Source organism: Chinchilla lanigera, unplaced genomic scaffold (genome assembly GCF_000276665.1).
Source record: "Chinchilla lanigera isolate Chin_1 unplaced genomic scaffold, ChiLan1.0 scaffold00167, whole genome shotgun sequence".
NCBI lineage: Eukaryota > Metazoa > Chordata > Mammalia > Rodentia > Chinchillidae > Chinchilla > Chinchilla lanigera.
The window spans coordinates 404572-426835 of NW_004955568.1; the positions used below are offsets into that span (position 1 = coordinate 404572).

Sequence of the window (22264 nt, forward strand, 5' to 3'; positions counted from 1 at the left end):
TAAATTAAAAAAAAAATAAAGCAGAAATTTCTAAAAACAATTGCTATTTATAGGTGATGAGGTTACTCAAAGAGTTAAAAATGAAGACAGGGGTGTAGCTCAGTGGTAAAGAATTTGCCTGGTATGTTTGAAGCCCTAGGTTCAATCCCACACACACACACACACACACACACATGCAGGATTTAAAAAGGAATTAATTTAGATCAAACATCTGGGAAGTGTCAGATTTGGAATTTGAATTTAAGTGTTCTGATATTAAATCTAGATTTTCCCACTCAACCTTTAGGAATATGCAAGAGGTGGAGAGGCCAGGGCATCGCCTCAAGGTAGAAGAGGACCTTGTTCCCTCTACAGAAGCTGTTCAGATGTCTGTCAGCTTAGACCCAGTGGGCACTGGCTCAGGTCAGGCCTGCACTGGGGGCAAAGCCAAAGCCCGGAGAAGTGGCCCCTGCTGCATGGGTGCAGGAAGGGCGAGTCCACCCTCTTGGCCCGTGGTTCTCTTGCCTCACTGCCTGGAGCAAGCTCTTGCCCCAGTCTGGGTGTGGGCTGTAGGTCCAGGTGAGGGAGAGGCTGGTGCTGGAAGGATCTGTGTGGGCCTGCGTGGCCCACAGAGATTGGCTGCTCCTCCTGGCTGGTGAGGGGCTGCACCGGCGCCTTTCACCCCCTGCTAGGCTACTGAGGGGTTCCTAACATTTATCAGAGGGTAGAGAATAGAAACTGCGCAGGGTGGAAGAGAAAAACAAAAGTGGTGAGGGGAGTGCGTGGAGAGAAGGGCGTGTGGGCAACTAGAACCTGGGTTTTGCTTCGGGGCAGGGAGGGTGCCAGTGAGAACTCCTAGGGCAAAGGCACAAAGGCTGCAGGAGCAGAGGGGCGTTGCCCTGTGTCCAGGTGTATCGCCCATTGGTTTCTGCCCCCCAGGAAGGTCTTAGTAGGTAGGTGGCTCTGCTGATGACCCTTGGCCCTGACCCAAGGATGGGGAGGCTCCTCGAAGGCTGGGGGTTGGTTGGGTGTGACCAAAGCATCTGCCTGAGGGAGCAAACAAGGAAGGTAGAGGCACCTCCTCCTGGCCTGTCCATTCCCTCCTCTGCCTGCCCCTCCTCATTGTCTGGGAATTGCAGACAAGAAGAAACCAGACAGGACAGCCTGGAATTGTCTGGTAGGTGGGCCAGAGAGCTGGGGCTGCTGAAGGTTTTTCTGATTTCCCGGTTTAGGGCCCAGCCAGCTGGCTGGAAGCAGGACAGAGGTCAGTTGAACTCAGACCACACATCCCTGTTAAACACATCAGCTTTTAAATCAATCTTTGATCAAAGTCCAGTGAGTTCCAAGACTAGAGCTCCTAGCAAAGAGAGCTCCCCAGTGACAGCAGCTCTGCTTCCTTCCAGGTAAGAACTGGCTCGTGGCCCCTGCCTGAGGGTGCTGGGCCGCCTGGGCCTGAACCATCTTCTTTGTTTCCTCGCTGAGAGAGTAGCAGGCAGGAGAGAGGCCTGTGCAGAAGGCTCCAGCTGGGCCCTTCGGTGGTGGCTGGGGTTAGGGAGGGTGGGGTTCCCCGCACAGTGAGACTTGCTGTTGGAGAGGTTTTTCGGCTCTGCTGCACAAAAGGATTGGAAGACTGATCTCAGAAAAAGTTTCCCAGGGTTGGATGTGCAGCCAAGGGAGGGAGACAACAGATTTCACAGCCCCCTGGAATGTTCTGCAGTGACTTCGTACTGCAGGAGCTTTGGGTATCGGAGGAGACCGTCTTCTCTAGCAATCACCCAGCAACCTTGCCCCTGGGTAGTGAAACCGAGCATCTCCCCTTTCGGTGTTACGCAGCACTAAGAAGTGAGGAAAAACCAATGGCTTGCTAGGCTGGCTGAATTTTAGAACATAGGGCCCCAGGCTCTACCTTTAGAAGTTTCTAAATCTCTGGGTGGTGTGTGAATCTGAAAACGCTTGTTACTTTGAAGTTCTCCCAGCTGATTCAGATGTACTGGCAGGTTTGGGAACCTCTAGTAACTAATTCCCTGGGCAGACCAATCAAGGGACTTAAGTATGATATTTACCTCAGGGATCCCAGCTGTGAAGACTCTGGGCTGGGGTTGGCTTCAGCTATGCAAGAGAAACTGCTCCTCGTTTTCTAAAATCCCTGCAGTACGGCCCTGAGTTCCTCTGCCCTGTATCCAGAAGTCACAGGGCCCTGGTCACCTCAGGTCGTGGTTGTCCAGTCATGTGGACTCACATATTCTTTCCTACACAAAGAACTCAGGGACTTTGTGGGTTATGGCTAGGTAAATTGTTTTTATCTTTGACTTTTTTATGTTCTCTGCACCATAAAATAGGAAGTAGTTAACAATAATGTCTGATATTCACAGACTACTGGCCAGACAGCTTCTTCTCATTTAGGGAAAAGAGCACAGTTCTGGAATACAAACAACCAGGGTTTAATTCAGTTGTTGGTAACAAGCCATTAGGTAAGTTGCTTAGCCAGCTGGAGCCTCAGTTTTGTCATCTGTCAGACGGAAAGCCTGTCCTCTTTCCCCTGGGGTTTTGAAAATAAGATGATAAATATGAATATGTATGAGGCGATTAAAAGCACAAATGTAAAATGCTTACATTTCAACTGTGTAGATCCAAAGGCCTTGCAGAATCATAGGAAGAAACATCAACGCAGTCAGTGGAAGAGCTTGTCCCGGTCTTTTATCTATCTCACTGAGCCTCTATTTGTTCATGTTCAACTAGAAGTAGAGGCTAGGTGATCATTAATGTTCTCTTCAACCTACCAAGTACAAGATGGATCCTTGTGTTTTGCAGTCTGGCTTCTTATCTGACTATGACTTCAAATATCCCTTCCCTAGGAAGGACTTTCACCCCACCACCATCTCTGTTATTTGTAACACTGGAAAACATCTTGTCTGTCACCTTTGAAAGATATGAGACTTTTAAAATTTTGGGTTTTATTTTTTTTTTGAGACAGGCTCTTGCTATGTAGTTTAGGTTGATCTTGAACTCACTAATAGAATTCACTAATAGCCCACGCTGGCCTCAAACACTGTGATACTCCTGCCTCAGCCTCCTGAGTGCTGAGATTACAGGTATGTGCCATTACACCAGGCTTTGGCAGATGTTAAACTTTAAGATACCTGAGATCTTAACCTTTGTGTTATCCATTGTATTGCCAGCTCTTAGAACAGTGCCTGACACAGAATCTTAGAGATCCGAATAAATGGAATTAAAAAAAATAAATGGAAATTAGTGTGGTGAGGAAGGAGGTAGAAAAGTAGAAACTGGGTGTTTTGACAAGCTGTTCCTTGGAAGAGGCTGAGGAACTCTGATACTCTTTGGGCACTGGAAGTCCAGAGTCTGATCCTGCAGACATGCTTCTTTGGTCATAATTTGGTTAAATAATTCTCGATTTGTTGCATGGAAGTTTGATGTGGGCAGCAAGATAGAGCTAGACATGTTTTCCTCAAGATCTTAGCAACTCCTTCCTTTGGTCCTGACAAGAGTTTCTTAATCTCTGCCTGGTGGGGATCATAAGTAAGCAGTTAAGAGCATAGCATTGGAACTGGAGACCTGCATTCCCAATGAAACCTTACATCCTAAGCTTCTATTTCTTTATTAGTTAAGTAAGCATAAAAGAACCTAATTCTTACTGTTCTTAGGGTTAAATGGGAAAATGCACACAATGCCTTGTACGTTTTAAGTGTTACTATTATGATGATCTTCAACGTTACTATTATGATCTTCAGATGCTTTGTGATATGCATGACCCCAGGTAATGAAAAGGTCTGGTAGTGGCAAGGACTTTGATAATAGGAGAGGTGGCCCCTTAAGTACTGATGGCTGCTATGATGACCTACTTTTGGTTTGAAATAGCCACTGGATTCTGAGGCTTCAAGCCTTGTTAGAAAAAAAATACTCATATTCATGTAACTTGGTGGGACCATGGAAACACAAAGCTAGATAACCCAGAAAAGCCCATGGGTTTTCACCAGCTGTGCTGAGTACATTCTTGGTACGTGAGAATCAGAAGGGGGCTGTGGTGCCTACTCTTAATTTAAGGTCAAGGATTTTTTCTTTATGGTGCAGGGGATCAAACCTAGGGCTTCGTGCATGCCAGGCAAGCACTGTATCACTGAACTCCATCCCCAGAGGAGCTGCCTTGATGGGAACACAGGACGTAAGCACTGAAGCTCCTCTGCAATCTTTAGGACTGAGCGCAAAGTACTTCATAGTCTAACCCAATCTACTGCTTTTGTTCAACATATACATGAGTGCTGGTCTTTCTCAATCATTCACCACTCCATGAAGATCCCTTGTGATGTTCCTGAGTGCTCAGGATCTCCCTGAGTACTTCTTCCACTTCCTGGTCTAACTATATGTTCGCATAACATTTGGTATCCCTCCTTACTGGGAAGTAGGGTTGATGGTGGAAGGGGCCAGACCTAGCTGAGTTCGCGCCCAGTCTCTGCTTATCCAGATAACCATGTGAAACCAACCTAACTTCAGGGTCCTTCTTTTCCTTGTAGAATGACCCACTGGGTTTAACTTAGGACTCATAAACAATGAGGGCTGGCTCCTGCCTAATGAGCGCTCAATCCATGCTTAAAATCACTAGAAAACATTAAAAACATCCGAGCATTCGTACTATTACTCATTCCACACCATCTTTAACCCTTCTCATTGGACTCTGGGTTCTCTGAAGGCTTAAGGATTCTTTTTTTCTTTATGGTATCTAACAGTGTCTAACCTGGGTTGAGCTGATACCTACCCCACTGTAGGTACTAAGTATACTTATTGCCCATATAAATGATGCTTACAATTCAAAAGATGGAGTTCTAGTTTCATACTGTGGTAGTCAGGGAAGGATTTGTATATAATCTAAATTTTGAGCTGTGCCTTGAAAATAGGTCTTAAATTCATTCATATACTACAGATACTACATGCAGTCAGAAGTGCAGGGAGGGTACTCTAGATGGAGCATGCAGCTTAGCAGAGGACAAGCAGAGGGTAGGAGATCAGCATTCGACCAGTTCAGCGCCTTCCCACAAGCAGAGAAGCAGAGAAGCGGGATTACAGAGAGCCACAATGCCTGAGCAAGGAGGAGTCTGGCCTGTTTTGTTTCTTGAATGATATTTTGGAGACTCACGTGTCAGGAAGTTTGTCTTCAGACAGCAACTGGGAGACCTTGGAAGGAGGAGGGCCCTCGTAGAAGGGCTAGACATGAAAAAGTGAGTGGATAGAAGGGCAAGGTAAGTGTGTGTGAAACAAGATGCTGATCTGGGGAGAGCCTGCGCGCCCAGGATGGTCTGCTGCTTCAGGAGCGGGTTTGGCAGCGTGAGGGCAGCCTTTCCCTGTGGGTGCCTCTGTCTCCCCACAGCGCTGATCCAGCTCTCTCCAATTTCAACAGCTCCTAGACAGTGACAGTGTGAGAGGCCTTGAACTCCAGACCAGAGTCCTGCCTTACAGGACAAAATGTGGTTTATGGTGGCTGGGGTAGGAGGGGCACTTGATACTAAGAGGCCAAAGGAACTTTGAGATAAACAAATTCTATTCTTTATCACAAAAGAGAAATAAAAATTACTCACTGACCCTATGATCACTCTAGATGATTTTTTTTCCTGAGACAGGGTCTCACTATGTGGTTGAGGCTGACTTTGAACTCACTATGCAGCCCAGATTGGCCTCAAACTCACAGCAATCCTCCTACCTCGGTCTTCTTAGTGCTGGGATTATAGCTTGCGCCACCACACTCGGCCCACTCTAGATAATTCTTAATGAAATGTATTTGTCAAATTCTCACATTTGAAATCTACCCCTAAGACAAAACAGAAACACTCAGAAAGGGGAGTTACAGTTAGCAAATATATATTTTGATATAATTATTTAAATACTGTATATTTCAGTATTAGAATTTCTACAGGTGTTGCTCTTTAAAGGAGTTGGTTTTAAATATATTATCTGAATCAGAATTATAGGATTTGAGCTTAAAAATATTTTTGAAGAAGGATAAAATTGAATCCCCTATATGGGTTCTTTGTCTGTACCAGGTGAGACACAGTAGGATTTGTGTGTGTGTGTGTGTGTGTGTGTGTGTGTGTGTGTGTGTGTGTGAATAGCATAAAGCCTCTGAAAGAAAATGGATGTGGCTGGAATAGAGCTGGAAGCCCTTGGCTGATGCCTGTAGGGAATTCTTGGCCTATCCACAGTTGCGGGTGTAACCTTGTTTAGTCTCCACCAACTAAATTCTCTTTCTCATTACACAGAAGCATGCAAATGCTGCAGGAACAGCATTCCTCAAAAGTGCGTACTATAAATACATCTGGTAAAATCCTGGGAATGTTGCTTTCTCCTTGGTGAAGTTCCAAGTGTTTTTAGACCGACGTGGAGCTCAGTGGAAAGTGAAGGTCTGGTTGGACGTTACCAGACAGACCCTGCTTTCTTCCCCTCAGGTCTCAGTGAAACAGACATAATCTTTTCAATGGTTACATCCTAGGTTACTCTGTAAGTGGTACCCATCCTGCAGTAAGCTGTTCACTAGCCCGCCTGATAAATTGTTACTGTTTAGTGAAAGGGTTTCATGGCTTAGGTGTTCCTCAACTGAGAGCCTTGTGGGGAGAAGCTGTTTTCTTTGTAGTCTTATTCCAGGTGCACAACTGATTTCCAGGCACTATTAGATAAAACGACGATGAAGCTGGGTATGGTGGCACATGCCCGTAATCCTAGCACTCTGGGAAGCTGAGACAAAGGATCATAAATTCAGGTCCAGTCTGGTTAGCTAAAGTGACTTAGCAAGACCCTGTCTCAAAAAGGAAAAAGGTAAGGGGCTAGGTGGGATAGATCAGTGCAAAAGCCCTCGGTTCAATCCAGTTTAAAACAAAAGGGATTGAGTACAGTACAGGGTACTCCTGACCAGGGGCTGTAGATTACTGTATTTATGGAATAATCTCACTGTAACCTGGCCTCTAAGGGAGGCCAAGATGACAGCAGCTGGTCCCTTTCGTGCCTGGCAGTAATCACGGCACCCGGCTCTGACTCAGCACTGCCGCTCTGTTTTTCTGCTGTCAAGCACAATGCATGTTTTGCCCACATCCTTTTTCTGATCTCTTGTACCACTGAGAAGGCCCAGTGTCTAGGTATCCTTGGAGCTGTGTCCACCGGTGTGTGTCTCTGTATAAGGCAGTGCTTTCCTCATCCTAGCTTCTCCATTCCTGCCTGCTCCTCGCTCAAAGAGCACACAAAGTGCTGCTCGCTTTGGTTACAGCTCAGCCACCGCAGGTGGTGCAGTTTGCTGGTCAGCTTTGTCGTGAAGTTACTGCTAAAGCTCCCTGGATGTTTGCCACTCCTTGATCCACAGCATTTGGTTTTATCCTATAATTCCCTAGCTTCTGGATTTACATGATACTTCTGGGTCTGAAGAAATCTAAGCTCCTTATTTGAGTTTTGCTTTATGGAAGAGAAAAGTCTTTAGCCCTGATGTTTCAGCAGGTAAAATTAGCTTTGCACAGATGGTCAAAACTGAGCAGACAGAGTCCCTGACCTGCAAACCAAGGTGCCTGCTATATCCTCTTGTCCACACTCGCCTCTGTTTCAAAAAGAAGTCACAAGCACTGCTGAAATGTGCCATGGAAAACGAGCACCCCAATGCATCAGAAGTCCCAGCAGGGGACAGAAGGATGACTTGGTGGAGTGGGCTTTGTGCTTCAGATCCTGTGCATGAGCACTTTCCATATTCAATTTTGAGTCCCCAGTGCACTTTCTAGCCTAGGTAGACTTTAGGAAGTCTCTCATGTTCCTAGCAAGATGAGAAACTGGGATTAAAAGTAGGCAGGTGGTGCATATATGTAATCCCAGTGCTATGGGAGGCTGAGGCAGGAGAATTGCAAGTTTGAGCCTACACTGGGCAAATTAGTGAGATCCTGTCTTAAACAGGGTCCTGGGCATATAGCTCAGTGTGGACCCCCTGGGTTCAATCCTTAGTACTGAAACAAGAAACAAATCAAATCCCTCAAGACAAACCTACCACCAATCCTAGATTTAGCTTCCACACCTGTGTCCTTTCCAGTGTACTTTACCCAGAGCAGAATGTCTCAGAAAGATGGAAATAAAAACTCAAACTATCTTCATATCAGCCACACACAAAAGTTAGGGGTTGGCACAGGAGACGTCATCTTGAAAGATCTTTAGAACAGGCAGTTCCCAGTACCGAAAGCGTCTCCTCAGTCTCTCCTCCTCCTTCCCCTGGTGCACCCTGAAATACAGCAGCGCGTCTCTGCCTTCCTGCTCCTCCGGCTTTTCTCTCCTGGCGTGGCCCCACGTCTGCCATTTCTGCTCTGGGTTCCTTGTAAATCTAGAGATCTTCACCCTCTAGTCTTCATCTTTTACACAACCTCGGCTTAGGGTAAAAATTATTGCTGCTTCCCACCCCTCACACTGGGGCTTGAACCCAGGGCCTCCAAATGCCAAGCAAACGCTCTAGCATTGAGCAGTACCCTCAGCCCTTGTAGTCTCGATGCATAAAAAGATATAATTTTTAAACATAAGTGTTCTACAAAGCTTTGTCCAGTTTCCTGGCCTTGGAATAGCTCTGTAGCCATCGGAAGTCCTTCCTGTCAGGGAGTGTAAACTGCCACCCCAGGGGCTTGGTTCTGTTCTGGTTTACACAGTATTTCTCAAAAAGTGTGAAAAGCGTGTCATTTTTAAAAAGACGGGTACATTTTACGTAAGTTAGAGTTCCAGATTTCCCTGAGGAACCGCAGATCAGGCGCGCTGGCCTTCGCCTTCCTCGCGGTGGCGCAGCTGTCTGCCTGCGCTGTTAGCAGCCCGGCCCCGCCCACAGGTTTGACCCCAGTGGGTATGTATTTTGCCGACACTGTCTCTCCATATTCTCAATGTTCTCATTTGCTCCTTTTTCAACTACTTCGCAGAAGAGATAGAACCAAAGTAAGCAGGGCTTGGGGATGTAGCTCAGTGGTGGAGTGCTGGACTAGCATGTGTGAGGTCTTGGATTCCATGCACTGGGTTTAATCCCCAGCACTGAAAAGAACAGACCATACTTACTACTTTTATCTCATTTCTTCTGTCCTTCTCTACTGCCCCAGTAGTTGAGATATTTCATCTCATTGAGTTAACCCCGGTTCCTGCGTTTTCCATATCGGCCCTTGATATACTCACATACAGTTATCTTAATGTTAAACTAAAAGCATCCCTCAACTCCTTTCCTTTCCAACTGCTATCCCAGCTCTCATTTACCTGCCCCAAGATATATCTATGTATGTATTCATTGCCTCTCTTATTCAGTATTCATTTACTGCTTGATCCTACATCTGGCCTGGACTTTCATTTTCCAAGCTTTGGTGGCATTTTCTGTTTTTATTCTCTTAGCATCATTTGGCACTTATTAAGATCCTATTTTGAATGTTTTTAAAGTTTAGATGACACTGTAAATCTTGGGTTTCTGATTAATTTTTCTTTTCTGTTTTTTTGAGACAGGGTCTTACTATGTAATCCAAGATGGCCTTGAACTCACTATGTAGTCCAGATTGTCCTCAAACTTGCAGCAATCCTCCCGCTTCAGCTTCCTGAGGGCTGGGATTACAGGCATGTGCTACCATACCTGGCTTCTATTTTTTTAAAATTACATTTATTGGTATATTTTAGGTGTACATAATGATCACATTCATCATAGGGAATTTGTACCTGTACATGACATAACTTGATTCTTTTTTTCCTCGTTCCCTACCCTTCCTTCAACCCCCTCCCCTTCCTTATTTACAAAAGCTTTGTTTTTATATTTTCCTTTTCTCATCATTTTTTTTCTTTTTCCTTCCTTCCTCCCCTCTCCTAGTTCCCTTCCTATTTGAACATTTTCTTCCTACTTCACTGTCTATTACACATTTTGGTCCTTATTTATACTTTTGGTTTCTGACTTTTGGTGTCCTTTCCTATCCCCCATCTAGTTACTACCCAGGGTTTGAGCCTTGGCCTTCTTCCTTTCATGTTCTCTTCATGGCCGTCACCCTAGCTTGCCATGCCTGGACTCTGTGCAACAGCTTCTGCGCTCTGGGAGAAGCTCTGCCACGACCTCTGACTTAAACCCATCCCAAACTGACTTTGTCGCCTCGTTCCTCAAGACCACATCACCTTTTATGATGTCACCTCTGTGCCGCCAAGGTATGGACTTGGTTTCCTTTGACCCCTTCCATGTGCAGTGTCCAGCCGGAGGGGGCAGCACTACTTAGAAGGGGCTAGGCCTGCATCAGCATCACACCGCGGAGTGGCCAGTGTAACCAACAGAATTATTCCCTGATGTTCTAGAGGCTCAAAGTCCAAGAGCAAGATGTCAGCGTGTTTGCTTCCCTTGAGCCCTGTCTCCTTGACCTGCAGATGCCACTTTTCCCCTATGTCCTCATGGGGTCTTTTCTCTGTGTGCATCTCTTCCTTTTCTTGTAAAGTTACTAGGTCTGAGGCCAGGATATAGCTCAGCAGTATAGCACACGCTTGGCAAGCACAAGGTCCTGAGTTCGATTCCCTGGCACAAACAACAGCAAAAACTGGGTCTGTTAGATTAGGGTTGCATCTTACGACCTCATTTAGCCTTAATTACCACTCTAGAGTCCCTGTCTCTGAATGTGGTCACATTAGAGATTACGGCTTCTAGGGATGAACTTACGGAAGAATTCAGTCCACACTAGAATGGGAGCCCAGGATGGAAGGTACCAGGAAAAGTACCAGTCGGTGAGTAGAAAAAAATTGAGCTAAAGTAATAAACTCAGGGAAAGTTACAGAACTTTCCCATGTGCAGATCAGACGGAATAAGTAGGTGGCTACAGAACTAAAATATTTTTGCAACCCTGGTCTGAGAGCAGCCAAAAGTGCAGCTTGTTCAGTTTGAGCCATGGCCTCAGAAGACTCCTGTGGCTGTGCCGCCTCATGCGGCAGAGCGTCCTTCCTCTGCAAAGCTGTGTGTTGGGGAAGCACGCAGAAACGAGGACAGGAAGAGGAGCCCGCGGGCTCTGCTGCTGACCAGATGCTTAGCCCTGTGGTTCCTTCTGGACCGTAGCCCTGGTCCGTGAGCTGGGACTTCTGTGTTGTTGCACCTGTTCTCTCTGACGCCATCCTGGCGTGGAGAAAGCTGAAGGCATGGGATCGAAGGGTTAGTACAATCTGTCACCTAATTCTCTTTGCAGTCACTCTGCCTTTGTCACCTTTCATTCTATTTTCACAGCTTCTAAGTTGGGCCAAGGCCTTTATTGTGTGTGAGGATCTTCACTCCAGCTCTTTTCTACCTCTCCTTTGCCCTGTGCATCTGTGTTTCAGTTCATCCACCACCCTTTCTGGGAGCACAGCTCTCCTTTCTCTGCTTAACAGCCTTGACAGCAAACTAAGGCCAGATGCCTCAGGCTGGAAATGAAGGCCTTTACAGCCTATTTGTCACCCACAACTTCCCTTCTGTTGGTTGTCCTTCAATCACATTGGATTTTTCACTTTTCCTTGACTGGGCCCAGTGGTCTCTTCCTACTTCTCTTCTGTTGAAATCCTATCCATCTGTTGTTTCAGGCCTGAGTCAAGTTTGACTTAGTTTAAGAAGCTTTCCTTAATTTTCCCCTGCTATGGTTTATGGCATTTATACTCTGGCCATAGTAGTAGTGATTTTTCTTCCAAAACTTTATCTTAACCTGATTCAACTATAAAGTTCCTTGAGAACTGGGTTGCTATTTTACTTCCTCCTGTCAAACATGTACCCGTGTTTTGCATATCAATATAGGGCAAACTTCTGTGGCAATGAACAAATGAAATCAGGTGAGTCATATGTCTTGCTGCCTGATGGAGAAATGAAGAAATCATGTTTATGACTCTAAACAGGCTTTGCCTGCTCTAGCACGGTAGCTGAAGAAGGTAACCACTGGGGAAGGAAGAGTTAGCAGGAAGCAAGAAGCTGCAGTAGAGCCAGCAGTCGCCATTGTTACCCGGGGTTCTCAGGGTGACGGGTGGAATCACAGGGTGACTGTCTGTCCTTGGATTTGAATGGAGCTGAGGATTTCACCCAAGGGTGATGGAGGCAGAGGAACAGCCTCAGCACTTGAGAGGTTTGGGTGGTAGGACCTCCCCGCAAACTCGTAAGTTAAAGGTTGCTTTCATCTGCTTGATTGTACATTTGCCTGGCTCAGAACTAAAACCTGGGGAGGAAGGCACAAGGCACTGACCTTCCATTGCTCCATACTCTTGTGGCGTTGGCTGAGGCATTCGCTCTGGCAGGGCTGGAGCTCGAGGACTGCCACAGGTGCCAAGGGCCTCTTCTAGCCAGTCCTCCTCTTTCGCTTCTCCGGTGAGTAAACGTGAGCTCAGGGTGGCTGTTAATAGTTCATCCAACCTTGACATTCTTCTCTGACCTATGTGGGAGTTGTCCCAAGACCCAGGGAAGGGAAGAGGAGTTGGGGTAGAACTGCATGATTTGAAGTGCAATTTCATTGCTCAAGTTTAGGTTTTCAGCCTGGGGATTCTGTGTCAGTAGATCTGAGGTGGGCCTAAGTATTTTTTATAAGTCTCTACAAGTGATTTAGGGGAAATTAGGACTGAGAACCAATCTTGTAAGGTGACTGTGAGCATTACGAGACAACATACCACACCTGACAGTGGGAGTGCTCAGGTGGGATTTATTATTGCTTGCCCCAGCTAATGGTTTATACCTGTGGTGGCAAACCCGTGCTGCAGTGGCTGTTTGTATCACTGAAAGCTCTAAAAGGTTCGCCATCACTGCCCTATACTGTCCCAGCTAAGTGTGTCTGTTTACCTGGATGAGCTGGCTGGGCTGTTGGGCATGGATGGACAGCTCCCAGGACTGAAGCGAGGAAGGCACGTCCAATAATCCTTGCTGACTTCACTGCTCTAAGAGTTGCATTTCTTTTCCTTCCTTGGAAGAAGAATTTGCTTTCCCTGGCCTGTGTTTTTCTGGTTCTAGAAGCTCCAACATTTCTTTTCAAAATAATACCTGGTACTAGAGTTATAACTCAGTGATAGAGCATGTGTGAAGTGCATGTGTGAGGCCCGGTTTGCCCCCTGACTGTGAAAACACCATCAAAGCAAAACACCCACAACAAACCAACGACAGAAGCAAAATAATACTTGGAACCTCACAGGAGATGGATGAATAACCTAATCCTAACCCTTTCCTTTTAAGCAGAAAATGTTTCAGGGAACTCAAACTTTATGTTTGTGTTTGGGAAATGCTTTGTATAATTGTCAGGTTACCAAGGACCTTGAGGCTCAAATACTTTTTAGGAGATCATAGATCCCACCTCTGCCAGCCCTGGCCCCTGCTCTGTCTGGATAGGGTTTTAATTTGATTGATTGATTGATTGATTGATTCAGATAGGATCTTGCTATATAGTTCAGACTGGCCTTGAGTTCCCTACATAGCCCAGGCTGGCCTTGTGGTGATCTCCTGCCTCAGCCTCCTGAATACCATGATCACAGGCCCGTGCCGTCAAGCCCAGTTTGGGTAGGCTTCTGAGTGTCCATATTTTTTAACAAGACATGTCTACATATAACATTGTCCTACAATAAGGCCCTTTCAGCTGTGCAAGCCGGCAGGGCAGGTGTACTTCACTACAAGCCCCACAGACACTGGGGCCAACTGAAATTGCTTTTTCTCCTACTAGCTCTGCTGAGAAAAGACCTGCAGGTCATAGCCCACACGTACAAACAGGGGGAAATGAGACTTCCTCCTGGCCTTGGCCAGTGGAGCTGACTCCTTCTGGCTGTTTGGGTCTCAGTTATGCAGCCATGATTTCCTTGGCACAGCTCCCGGTTCAGATGTCCAGGTCTCTGTGAGGGGCAGTGTTGAGGGCTGGTGTGGACGAAGGATCACGTACCACTCCGCATGGGCAGAGGGCTGGCAGCTGAGAAACCCTGGCCCACCCTGGGCTTGTGAGAAGTCCCCTGGATCTCACCAGTTATTTTTTTCCTGTAGAAAATAGTCTAGTGGCTTTAATTTTTCTATGCTGACTACATTGTGAGGTTTCCCCATCCACTCTGTGGGTATTATCTCACATTCCTAACCTCTAAAGTGTGTCTAATTTTCTTTACTGTGGTGTATTCTTTTCCCTGATAGCAATAATCTAGTCCTTTTGGAATAAAGTGGAGTCTAAAGGTAGGGTTAACATGATTAATAATTAAGATTGATGGGAAAAAATATCTCTTTGGCTCTCACCTCTGAGCCTTCGCTATCTGCCAGCTGGTGCTTTGTTCTCTTTCCCACAGATAAGCAACTTTGTTGCCAAGTATTGACTCCCCCTCCCCAGAGCTCAGAAAAGGTTATAGTTTTCCTTTCCAGAACAGTATTTTTTCCGTAAAAATGAAAACAGTACAGTTTTCATTTCCAGAACAGTATTTTGGCCTTTTGAATCGGGGAATAAAGACTGCTGACGATTTAATGGACTCCAGCTTTGGGTCATTGCTGACTTGATGTTATAAAAACCCAGGTCTTCACTAGTTAGTTAGCAAGCTAGCTTCCACAGATGCCCAGATTTCCTCAGGCAGCAGTAGATGGGGAGGGGAATAAAGAAAGAAAACAGATCCTGAATAGAGACCTTCCTAGTTAGGACCTGTGTTTGAGTCCCAGGCTCCCTTGTCACAGTGCAGTCATACAGACTTGCTGAAGTGGTGGACCATGATGGACCCTGGGCCTGACTGAGGGGCCAGTGTAACAGCAAGATGTGGACTGGATAGAACTGGGACTGGAGGTGGACCAGAGCCAGCCCTTGTGGCTCCTGGAAGAATCATCTCTAACATGGCAAAGGAAAGAAATAGTTTGGGACTGCCAGAGCCCCATGTAAGAACAGGTATTTGGGGTCCTGGCTAGCTTTTTCCATCAGCCCAGTTGAATGCTATAATTTAATCAGTTTGGTGTGGGCGTCTGCCAGTCCATGGATTCTGGCATTAACCCTCTAATGCAGCCGTGGCAAACCTTTCGGAGATGAGTGCTCAAACTGCAACTCAAAAGTCACTTATTTGGGCCCTGGGATTTAGCTCAGCGGCATAGCACCTGCCTGGCAAGTGCAAGGTTGTGAGTTAGATTCCTGGTACTGGGAGAAAAACAAAACAAAAGCCACTTATTTATTGCAAAGTGCCAGCACTTAACCTGATAGCAATTAAACCCGAATACTGAGGTTTTAATATAGAAAATACTCATTCATTAACATCTTTTGTCTTAAGAGCAAAATAACACATGTGCCATAGGTTCACCACCTCTGCTCTAGTGGCTGAGCCGTGGGGGGGCGTGCACAGATGGCTGGAGGCGTCAGGGCTTGAAGCCCTGCTGCTTCCCCACAGGTATGGTAGCATTTCTGTTAGGAACTGGCTCTCCCACTAGCTTCAACCGCAGAGGTGAAAAGAAACTCTGACCTTAGCTGAACATGGTGGCAGATACCTGTAATCCCAGCCACTATGCGGACTGCGGCTGAGGCTGGAGGATTGTAAATGTGAGGCCAGTCTGGGCAGTTTAGTGAGACCCTGTCTCAGTGTTGAAAAAGGAGGTGGCCTGGGAGTGTAGCTCAGTGGTAGAGCACTTGCCCAGCAGGCAAGTGATTCAGTCTCTAGTTCTGCAACAAACAGAAAACTAAAACAAAAATAAATACATTTTATAAACCTCTGACCCTAAGTGCCTGAGGCAGGTCAGAGTGATTTTAGTCAGGCTACTTGGAAACTTTGACTAACCTACAAAATAAAATATAGCTTGAGATTTTTGCCAAGAAATAAGTAACTTGTGTCTCCTTGTATATCCAGCTTTCGGGTCTCTAGTAAGACACAAGGAAAACTATCTCCTCCTCCATCCCGAAACATAGGAGTTAGTTCTAGTGAGGAAGTTTCACTTTTTGTCCCTGGCTTATAAAGAAACTAAGCGGCTGTGGTTGACACCGCAAGGGAAGAGCAGAGTTCAGAGGTAAGTGCTTGAAAAATGAGCATTCTCTGTCAGTGGCAGACAGCTGCATCTCTTCATGAAAACAATCCAGCAGGTTTTTATTCTAAGGAGATATATCAGATTTTTAAATATTTGAAGTTCCTCAGCAATTAATTACCTGACTATTTAAGAGGGCTTTGGTTTTTTCCCTCGAGGTTTTTCAGCCTGTGAGGTTGAGAGCTGAATTAGAGAGGAGCTTTGACACAGACGTGGATTCAAGCTGCAAATGGCACTGATTTGTGCAGGTTGGAGACCAGCAGAGAGGGAAGTAAAAGGTCAGGGGTCAGGTGCCTGCCGGAGGAAACTGAGGAGATGACCTATACTTTCCGCTTTCCTCCCAGGCAGCCTTTTTCTGTGGCTGGTTGTGTCTTTGGATGCAGCAGATGCTAAGCAATCCCATGTTGCAGGTTACCGCTTCACGTCGGGTTTCTCTCCCTGATACTTGATGGGAAGTCTTTGTTTCTTGTCTCCCTGACTGCTTAGTCATTTGCGCCCCTTGTGGGCTGGTTGCCAGACTGCAGAAGCCGTATGATACGGTCGAGTCATGGGGCAGCAGGAGGCTTCCTGTCCAGTTTGTAAAGCCCCCTTTCTATGGCCACAAGGGACGGAGGTGGAGGTTTCAAACCCCCAGGGCATGGCTTCTAGGGAGACTGGAGCAGTTTGACGGCTACCTACTCTCACCCTGCTCCCTCTGAACCCCACAGGTCATCTGTCCCTGTCCTTCCAGGAGGGAAGGGACAGATGGTTTATTCTGATTCACAAGTAGGTAACTATGACACGGGGACACAAAGAAGTTTAAAGAAGCTGACTCCAGCTTTCTGCTCATCTTGTGTTAAAAATTTTGGATCATGTATTTGGACTTAATTTCTTTCAGTCAGGCAGCAAAGAAGAGTTTGATGTGAGCTAATGAAATTGTAGCGTACGTGTACAGTATCCAGGTGAATACAAGAGTCTGCTGCCTTGCTGGCAAGTCTCTTGCTGTTATCGTTCCCGGGCTTAGTCTTCCACGAAATGAAGAGCATTAAGCGAGAGGCACTGGGGCCACTGGCAGATTCACGCTAACAGTACCCGGAGGAGGGGCTGGGGATTTAGCTCAGGGGCACATCGCCTGCCTGGCAAGCACAAGGTTGTGAGTTTAATTCCCCGTACAGGAAAAAAAACAAAAACAAAAACACAAAAACAAAAACAGTAACCTGAGGCCAAAGTGCCAGGTGTTTTTCACACTTGTCCGGCCATCTTCCTGTGCCTCAGGACCCTGATCCTGCAGAGAGGCAGTGGGAGGGCAGGAGGGGGGTGGGAAACGAGCTGCTTTAAGAGGGAGAACTCACCTGGCCACAGACACGCTTTTTCTATCCGGCATCCCTGTCCTGCTCTGATGGGAAACTTCAGGGTCCTGTACAACCACTTTTCTATTGTATCACTGATATGTCAGGCCAGTTCGGAAGCATGGATTCTTCAGTTTTTAATTGTTGGAGGTCTTCCTTGTCCTATCTGACCTTACCTGACTCCTGCTAACCCTTCACTTCTCCAGAAAACCTTCTTAATTCTTCTCACTGTATTCCCTATTTCCAAAGACACCCCCTACCCACTTTGAGACAGGGTCTCACTAGGTGGTTCAGGCTATCCTTGAACTTATTATTTACCCCAGTCTGGCCTTGAATTCACAGTGATCCTCTTGCCTCAGCCTCCTAAGTGCTAGGATCACAGGTGTGCACCACCACGCCTGGCTAAAGGCCTATTGTTATGTTCTTATTATCCTTCTGTTGTTCTTAACACTCACCACGTGTTGTAAAGACATAACCATGTTGCCTCTGACAGGAAACAAGTATTCATCTGTCTTTCCACAGATTTGTCTTCAATGCCCAGAACTTGATAGAATCTTCAAATATTCCAATGAAAGAGGGCCCACTTTTTCTTAAAATTTTTGGATCATGTGTTTAGATTTAATTTCCTTTTAATCAGAGGGCAAAGAAGAGTTTGGTTTGAGCTAATGAAATTGGAGCATCAGTGTACAGTACTTAGTTGAATACTTGGGTCTGAAACTCAAGTAAAAGCATCAACCTTGGGGAGATCGATTTAGATATCATTAGCAAGTCCTGTATGGACTCCTCCTAAAACCCCAACGTTCCTACATTGAAACATGGGAGAACAGAATTAGAGAATATAAAGGACAGGGTTCTCACATGATTAGATTTTCCTTCCCATTTGTTTTTTCATTCATTCCTTTTCCCTTACAGAAATGGCTGCCGTCTTTAAAGCCCGAGAATGTAAGCTGTCCAAACCAGAAGGGCAGACCTATGGCTTCTTCCTGAGAATTGAGAAGGACACCGACGGGCACCTGGTCCGGGTGATTGAAAAGGGTAGCCCAGCAGAGAAGGCTGGGCTCCTGGATGGAGACAGAGTTCTCAGGATCAATGGCGTCTTTGTCGACAAGGAAGAGCACATGCAGGTGAACAAGATATTTAGGGTTCTTCTAGGATCTCTTCAGCCTCAGCCTTTTCTTGGCCAATTATGATTTTGGGGGTCAGTAGAACTTGATTTTTTCCTGGCTGCCACTGGCAAGGATTTACCATTTTAATTTACGTTGATCAACAAAGTCCCCTATAATTAACCAAAAAGTGTATATGCTAATAATTGTGCTAAGGCAATTTTATATTCCTAATCTTGTTAAAGCCTTATCACAACTTCACTAAGCATATATTAGCATCTCACAGACAAGGAAGCTAAGCACAGATAAATTAGTTTGCTTCAATGTTCATGCAGTGAATACATGGGGGCCTTCCTCCAGTGCTGCCTGATGCCCTTGTCACTCTGCTGTTTCCCCCATAGAACTGGGGGACATGCTGTGCTGTGGGGTATCATCCACCTCTAGAAAATGTCAGTCATTGTAAGTGCTCCCTGGGTTCCAGCAATGCCAGGGGCCCATCCCAATTTGTACATGGAGATTAGGAGTGCTGTGGGATCCTATGTGGGTGTCAGGTCAGCTACTGGAATCACACAGTGAGCCAAATAACAAGCATTTCCCTCTTGCAGTTGACAGAGGGTTATTAATACTAAAGTTACCTCTCTTCCCCTTCCTAGGTGGTAGATCTGGTCAGAAAGAGTGGGAATTCTGTGACTTTACTAGTCCTGGATGGAGACTCCTATGAGAAAGCTGTGAAAAAAGGGGTAGACTTGAAAGAGGTGGGTCAAAGCCAGGAGGTGGATTTGAATGACCTGAAAGTGGCTCCTGTGATGAATGGAGGAGTGACTTGGGCCCAGCCGAGGCTCTGCTACCTGGTGAAGGAGGGGAACAGCTACGGCTTCTCTCTGAAAACTGTCAAAGGTGAGCAGGAGGGTAAGGCTCTGACACTGGTCTTCCAGAAGGAAGATGTTTTTACTAGTTAATGACTTTTCTTCTTTAACTTTTCAGTTGCTTTAGATATCCCACAGCAGCTTCTCTCTCCCTCCCTCCCTCTCTTGCATATTTTCTTGCCTGGCACAGTTGTGCAACTTGGGATCGGACCCTGGACAATGGCAATCTGGGGTGGTCCCTGGGCATTCTTGTGCCCCAGTATTAGGTTGACATTTTAAGGCTAGAGGGTTAGAGGGTTGATACTTCTAAATCATTCTTTTCTAGCTCCCTTAGGATGAAGGCAAAGGGGAAACAAGAAAAGGATTCTTCCTATTAGCTAATTTTGAGTAAGACCAGTATTTCTTTTCATTGCTGAGTGCTCAGATAGTCATTCATTTACTCAACAAATTCCTGAGCACCTATTGATGTGTCAGATGCCATTGAGAGTTGCAAAGGATACTGGAAAAATCTCTACCTTCCTGTGACATTTAAATATCATCCTCCACTGTAGCCCCTGAATTGCACCTCTGACCTCTAGCTAAAAGACTCATATTGGGGAAACCCTGACGTCAGGAAGTACTAGAGATCCTGTTCCATAATTTTAAAAGTGCAGCTGAGCATAGGTCAGTACTCCTAATCTTGTGAAAGCCTTATCACAACCTTATCAAGCATATATTAGTATCTTACAGACAAGGAAGCTAAGCACAGATAAATTAGCTCAGCTGACCAGAATTCTACAGTGGCTTCCCTGCAACACTGGTTGGAATCAGAGGACATAATGTTAGCTAGTCAGTGTCATCTCAGATGTTGCCCTCTGCCCAGTGTTTTTCTGGCCCTGGTGGTTGGTCATGATTCAGTAAATGATAAAGGAATAGATCAATCAGAAACTTGAAATTGTCACCAATACTAAGCTAACCTGTAGCAGAGATATAAATTAATTATAAGAGTTCTCAAATTTTTCAGTTATTAAACTCAGTGGTATGGGTATCCAAAGGAAGCTTCGCATTTCTTAGAAGTTCACTGTCAGTAAAATGGTAAACTCATAATTCAGATTTTACTTGGCTTTTGTGCTAATGCTCATGGTTTGTGTTAACTTTATGAAGAAAATGTTTTCTTTGTACAAATATATAACAAGGTAACAAGAGAAATGTGAAATGCTTAAGGAAAAAGGAATTAAGTTATTCCTTGCAAGGAATTTGTACAGTCATCTTGCGTAGAGGGAAATATTAGTATCTTAAAAGATTTGAGTGTTTGAGGCCCTGCAGATCACATTATCAAAACACATGTGCTTTTGCCTCCCTTCTGTGCTTCCAGTCTCGGAGGCCTAAGTCAGTGAGATGGTGGCTGGGGACAGCACTAAAGGAGGAGGAACAGAATAGATGCCTTCTGACTGTGCAGATGCAGAGAAAGCAAGTATGACACAAATATGACACAGGGTGGGCATGGCTTGGCACTTTCTGGTTCAGAAGGCCAATGTCACCTGAGATTCTTTCCTTGATTTATTTGGGCTCAAATTATATTTAAATCCAGTATCCACGGAGCAGTAGCTTTGTACTAGGAGCTATAATACTGATTCCAGATCAGAAGCTGAAGGCTGAGGTAGCTGTACAACTGGAAGCCCTAATTCCACGTTATTAGGAAAAATCCCTTTAGACACCGGACTTCCAGTTCTGTGCACTGGCACCCTCTCTCCTCTCCACTGCCTTCTAGGTACAAAGGGAGTGCGCATGACTGATGTGACCCCTCAGGGTGTGGCTATGAAAGCTGGAGTCCTGAACGATGATCACTTGATTGAAGTGAATGGAGAGAACGTAGAGAATGCCAGCCACGAGGAAGTAGTTGAGAAGGTAACCCTGTCCCAGGCCTGCGTTTTCTATCCTTTTATTCACCTTGGAAGTGACAGGAAGTTGTTTGCTAGGGTCTGGGATGAGTTTATGATGGAGGATTGTTTGCCCCTTTGTATTCAGGGTGAACAGATTCACTAGTGGCATAAACAGGGCTAGTAGAGCTTTAGAATAAAGCCTTTGCTAGTTTCAGGTCAGAAGTGTAAAGAACCATTTCCCTTTTTTTTGGATCTTATTTTCCAATAAGCACCCTGCCCCCATGTTATTGTTTGTGTCTAGATGTCCTCCTAAAGCCTCATGCAGGGCTTCTAGAATTTGTGATTGACTCATGGTCCAGTGCCGGGATTGTGCGTGTGAGTGCTACACCTGCCCTAGGGTGGGCAGCCTACATACAATGTAAGAGAGAGGAAGAGGCTGCTTGCTGCTGCTTCTCTCTTTTTGCTCTTGCTGCTTTTGCTGTTTTCCACCTCCTTGAACTATTGCCCTCTGCCATGTGCCAACTTGCCTTGGAGCCAGCTGAGTATGGACTGAATCCTCCACAAACTGCGAGCTAAATAAACCTTTCCTTCCTTAATCTTGTGGGTCGGATACTTTGTCTGAGCAATGAGAGAAAAGTAACCAAGACCCCATCTGCATTTTCACTTTCTGCAGTTTCAGTTGTCTATGGTCGTCACATCTGAAAATTTTAAATGAAAAGTTGCAGAAATACAGAATTCACAATGTACAAGTTTTATATTAGTGATTTTTTTTGGTACTGGGAATCGAACTCGGGATCTTGCGCTTGCCAGGCAGGCGCTTGTGCCGCTGAGCTATATCCCCGGCTGTACAAGTTTTAAATAACTTATCATAGCTGTTTTATTATTGTTATTCATTACTTACTGTGCTTTTTTTTTTTTTTTTTTTTGGTGGTAGTACCTGGGATTAAACCCAGGGCCTTTGCACTGAGCTACATCCCCAGCTCTTTATTTTCTGAGATGGGTCTCACTAAGTTGCTAAATTGTCCAGGCTGAAGCAATTTGGGATTCTCTTGCCTCAGCCTCCCAGCCTCTTAGAGTGCTGGTATTACAGGTGGGTTCCACCATGCCCAGTAGTTCCTGATTTATAAACTAAACTTTATCATAGGTGTGCATGTACAGGAAATAACTA

General features: G+C 45.6%; 1 protein-coding gene across 2 annotated transcripts in view; it reads left to right on the top strand.

Annotated features, from left to right (window-relative positions):
* Positions 1-1125: 1125 nt before the first annotated feature.
* The window catches only part of Pdzk1 (PDZ domain containing 1), a 30650-nt gene continuing 9511 nt past the window's right edge, over positions 1126-22264 (top strand). The window contains exons 1-4 of one of the 2 annotated variants that reach the window (XM_005413444.2): positions 1126-1156; positions 18178-18389; positions 19022-19265; positions 20985-21121. In XM_005413444.2, the coding sequence (XP_005413501.2) occupies positions 18180-18389; positions 19022-19265; positions 20985-21121 (591 nt within the window). In that variant the 5' untranslated portion in view covers positions 1126-1156; positions 18178-18179. Of the gene's footprint in view, positions 1157-1279; positions 1383-18177; positions 18390-19021; positions 19266-20984; positions 21122-22264 lie in introns of those variants that run through there. The other variant, XM_005413447.1, reaches the window with a different exon arrangement.